This window comes from Gavialis gangeticus, unplaced genomic scaffold (assembly GCF_001723915.1).
Source record: "Gavialis gangeticus isolate Ggan-Ray unplaced genomic scaffold, GavGan_comp1, whole genome shotgun sequence".
Lineage (NCBI taxonomy): Eukaryota > Metazoa > Chordata > Crocodylia > Gavialidae > Gavialis > Gavialis gangeticus.
In genome coordinates this window covers 26,476,783-26,481,087 of record NW_017729011.1, presented here as the reverse complement: position 1 = coordinate 26,481,087, position 4,305 = coordinate 26,476,783, and the positions used below count along the sequence as shown (strand labels likewise).

The 4,305-nt window shown below is 49.9% G+C and overlaps 1 protein-coding gene across 1 annotated transcript in view; it reads right to left on the bottom strand.

Annotated features, from left to right (window-relative positions):
- Positions 1-2,289: 2,289 nt before the first annotated feature.
- The window catches only part of LMX1B (LIM homeobox transcription factor 1 beta), a 97,171-nt gene continuing 95,155 nt past the window's right edge, over positions 2,290-4,305 (bottom strand). The window contains exon 7 of the mRNA XM_019510922.1: positions 2,290-2,870. Within this exon, the coding sequence (XP_019366467.1) occupies positions 2,713-2,870 (158 nt within the window). The 3' untranslated portion in view covers positions 2,290-2,712. The remainder of the gene's footprint in view (positions 2,871-4,305) is intronic.

The following is a 4,305-nucleotide window of genomic DNA, read 5'->3' as shown; positions in this document are numbered from 1 at the left end:
GCCAACATCCCCAAGTCCTGTGACCACGCAGCGCAAGTGTACAGCAACCCAGCCATTGTGAGGTGGGGAGGGGGGAGAGGTCCTTTTTTTTTTTTTTGGTACAATAAAAGGGGAAGTATTGGCAGTGGCTGGATAAGAAAAAAACCAGCAAAGCTTCTCCCCCTCAGGTGGCAGGAGGGAGCCAGTGGGCTCCGATGCACTGCCTGCTTCAGGTGGAAAAAACCCCCCTCCCAAGGCGACAAGAAAAGTGCTGTGCAGAGGCATGCGCCCGAGCTGCAGCTGGTCACCGCAGCGTGCAGTTCGGGCTTTGTCTCCTTGATGGCCTCAGGACGGCCCGCAGAACAGGAAAAGGGCCGAGATCTGCTCTGCTTTTTGCTTGTGTGAGAGGGAGAGTGTGAGATGGTGCCCGTCTGTGAGAAGCTGAGGTGCGGGGCGATCGCCAGGTATTGCTAGGAGGTCTGTGCCAATGTCTTCTGCTTGCTAGCAGTGCTGCCCTCTTCTCTTCCCGGGGATCTTTCCTCACGCCCTGAAGGTGCAAAGTCAAGCTTTTCTCTTCCGGACAGAGTCCACTGCACACCTCTTTCTGGGTTTGCCTGGCCACGTTTGGCGCTAACAAACCTGTCTGTTCGGTCGCGGACCTCGACTGGCGGGGACTGCCTGCTGGGTGTCGGGGGAGGCGGTGGTAGTTAATAACCACCACCTGCCACGGCAGGCACTTTCTCATTTTCTTGCCTGGGCCCCAGATGTGTGATCTCATTTTCCATACAGGAGAGGAGCACGGCTCTCGTTTAGCTGATCTGGTTCTTTCGTGCTTTGCTTGCTGCCCACCCCGCAGGGTGCAGAAAGTGACTCTTGGTGATAAAAAAGGAGGTGCTGGACTTTTCATGGGAAGAGTCCAACGACAGCCCGGCCTTTTCCTGAGCATGTGGCGCTCCTAGCTAAATGGAGCGGGCTGACCCTGTCACACACTTGGCTGGGTGCTGGGTTTGCCTGTGGACCAGCACAGTGGCAGGCACGGCTGGCGCCGTGGCCCCATGCCATACGGCTGAGCGCTTAAGCATTTTCTTCATCATTTGCTGAGTCTCATGTGAGAATTTGCAGCCCCGAGTCTGCGCCAGCTGTCACACTCAAGGAGTTCAGTTAACTGGCGCACTGAGCTGTTTTTTGGCTGGCATGGTCAGTGTTTGCAAAACATTTATTTGACGGGCCTGTCTACCAATCTTTCCCTATGCTTTCACTTTTAAACACCCCCGTGTCATTACGGATGTTATCTTGGCAAATTTTTCCCCATGAAGCGCTCTCCACTCTGAGCCCTGACTATACCTGCCTGTCGCTCCACATTATACTCATCACCATGTGATTTTTAGAACTACGTTATCATTGTTACTTTTATTAGTATTTAAGATAGTTTCTGCTCTGTAAAAATGACCTCTGGTGGCAACTCAGACTTCAGCACGGACTGTGGCACTGTTCCCCAGCAGCCCTGCACGCGGAAGTCTCATTTCCTCTCATCTGCGTAAGCACAGATCTCTGAGGGTGATGGCTTTTGTTGGGCTACAACTTCACTCTTACACTACCACAAGTACAGGTCTGGCATAACCGGGAAAGCCTATGGAGTTACACCAGCATGGACCGTGGGGATGTGAGGTCAGCACCAGGCTCCCGTCCTGATGCACCTGCAGTCTGTCGCCTGTTCACAGTCTGGGACAAGTCTCGGGGCTCGGGCTAGGACTGCAGGACACGGGCTTGTCTTGGCAAATCAGAACAGGAACTGAAGGAGAGCGAAACTGGTCCAGATGGACAGTGGAGTGTAGCACGTTTTACGTCTTGTGCAAAACACAAACAGACAGACCAAAATGAACAACACGTGGCTGCCAATCACAGTCTAGGCTTGAAATTTGGCACTGAATTACAAATAAAAGTAACTGTTTTATTCTCACACTTAAAAAAATTAAATATAGCTCCGTGTCTTGTAAGCACCTTTTGTTTTAATTAATTAAGATCAATACTAGTCTAAATGACCTGTCCCTAACATGCAGCTTCTCTCTGGGGTCAAAGACCTTTTTTATTATGAAATCACTGGCTTTCTCCACAAGTCTCATTGTTACCAGTTTTTCTACGTATCATACAGTATAAGGGCTATAAACTAATGAGCAGACCTAGGGTTATGTAGAAAAAGTGTAGAAAGGAAACAAATGTTGAACGTCACATTTACATTAACTTCTCACAGTTCAAATGGCAATTTGTCCACAACATGTATGAGTCATGCAGTACGAAAAGGGAGGACTCTCCAGTTTCCTTGATTTATTTGTCATATGGTTGACTGATGTTGGTTTCAGCGGCTTCCTAAAAAATGCTTAAACATCCAAAAGAAAAGAAGAAAGAAAGGAGGGAAAAGGTCTGGCTTTGGGCAAAATCCATTTCCTTTAAAACGATGAGCTCAAAGCCAGCCAAACCAAAGGTGGCTGGAGAGCTGGGTCTTCGTTCTTTCCACACTTTCCTCTTGGCCTGGTGCGAGCTGGGCAAGTGAGGGCGAGGGGCGGGTGGTGGCTGAACGCTTTGTTTAATATACAGTCTTCCTAGAAAGGCTGTTGGCAGTCCAAAGGCAGCGGAGTCACTGTGAAGGAAGAGCTGGACGACATATGGCTGTAGAGTCTGCACTGGAAAAAGTCACTGGCTAAAGATATGCCGGCTCTTGTTTTTCTTTTATTTTCATGAGGCGAAATATGAGCTCTGCATAGAGTACAGCCTGTCAATGGGATTTCCTACTCTAGCCTGCATGGAGTTAACTTCTGAGGAGGCAAGAAAACAGTCGCTCAAACTAGTTAAAGAGGTATCGCTGTCAATATCATGAAAAATGGAGTCGTTCCCTGCAAACGAAACGCACACGTTAAGCTTGGTCCTGTGCAGAGAGAGAAGTACCGAGGCAGGTGCTCAGGTCTTACACAGAGGCGCCTTGTCTGCTAGGATGAGAAAGCACGAGCTAGGGGCAACTACCTGCTCTTCATGCACGGGGGTAAACACCTTCACGGCAAGGGCCTGCTCTTTATGCACAGACTGGCAGTCAGATGCCAGAAGTGCAAAGGGTAGCAACATGGCAGAGAAGGTGGCGCGTGGCCACGTGGCGTGGACAGTCTGCCGTGTGCTGTGGACACTGCAGTCTTCAGCATGTAAGATGCACCTTTTCCTAATGGACATGGGAAAGGGGCCACTCAGTCTTCACAGCGGGACCCTGCTTCCCACCACCAGTAGCCTTGGCGAGCCAAGGAGTGCAGGCGCGGGCCCTCAGCCCTGGCACAGGGTTACTGTGTGACCCAATGCAGGAGAGGACGTATCTGCACGGGAAGGGAACCCAGTTAAAGGCATAACCTTCCTGGACACGCTACACCTTTGCACGTGGCTACATTTCACAAGCTCCCGTGTCTTCTGGCTTGGTTTGGAATAAAGGAAGGACGGCCGTCTCTTCCCTTCATTGGCTGAAATTTCAACAGACTTCACCGGTGAGGGCACCAGACAGTGCTCCAGGTCACACATCCTGGTTCTTTTCCTAGGCACTCTTTTAAAGTGGCTTCATTTGTGCTTGGTTGGATGCACAGAACAGAGGGCTTCCTTTACAGGGCTGGGCAAAGCATTTGCAACAAAAATGAACCCACCTGGAGCTCGTCTGAGCTGCAGGTTTCTTCCTAAACTACACTGAAACTTAGCTCTTTTCTGTTTTGTTTGCCACTCTCCAGTACTTGCACTACCACAGGCTCTTCTCTGCAACCAAAACACCAGTATGGACTGGAGTTCAACTTTCTTCCCACTGCCTGCACTTTGTTCCCGTTAGAGCTAGCAAGAGATGTAGGTATGTGTCTCTACGCTTGAGTGCCCCTACGCCATAGACAAAACAGAACTGTTGCGGGATACAAGGTGGACAACTACAGTCATGTTTAAATACCAGGCTGTAACTGTCCTGAATGAGCTGCTAGCTTTTTACTTTTGCAATGCACTGGCAGTAACATGTAAGAGTTGGCTTGGGTTACACCTGTCTGCATGAAATGCTGCAACTGGGAACTGGCAGAAGCAGATAATCACCTTAGGTCCGTGACTGTTAAGCCAGGAGGAAGTTTTCTGTACTGACACATCTAGCAGCAGTACGAGAGCTCTTTAACAGATCTGGAGCCTATGCCTGGTGGGATCTTCTGAGGATGCTTGCCTCTGCATTTTGAGACCAATGCATTTAATCCCTCGCACTACAGCGTCTACTGCAAAGCCTTCTCTTCCCTTCCTCCTGAGCTTTGGGGGTGGTTTATGTGCTGTTTG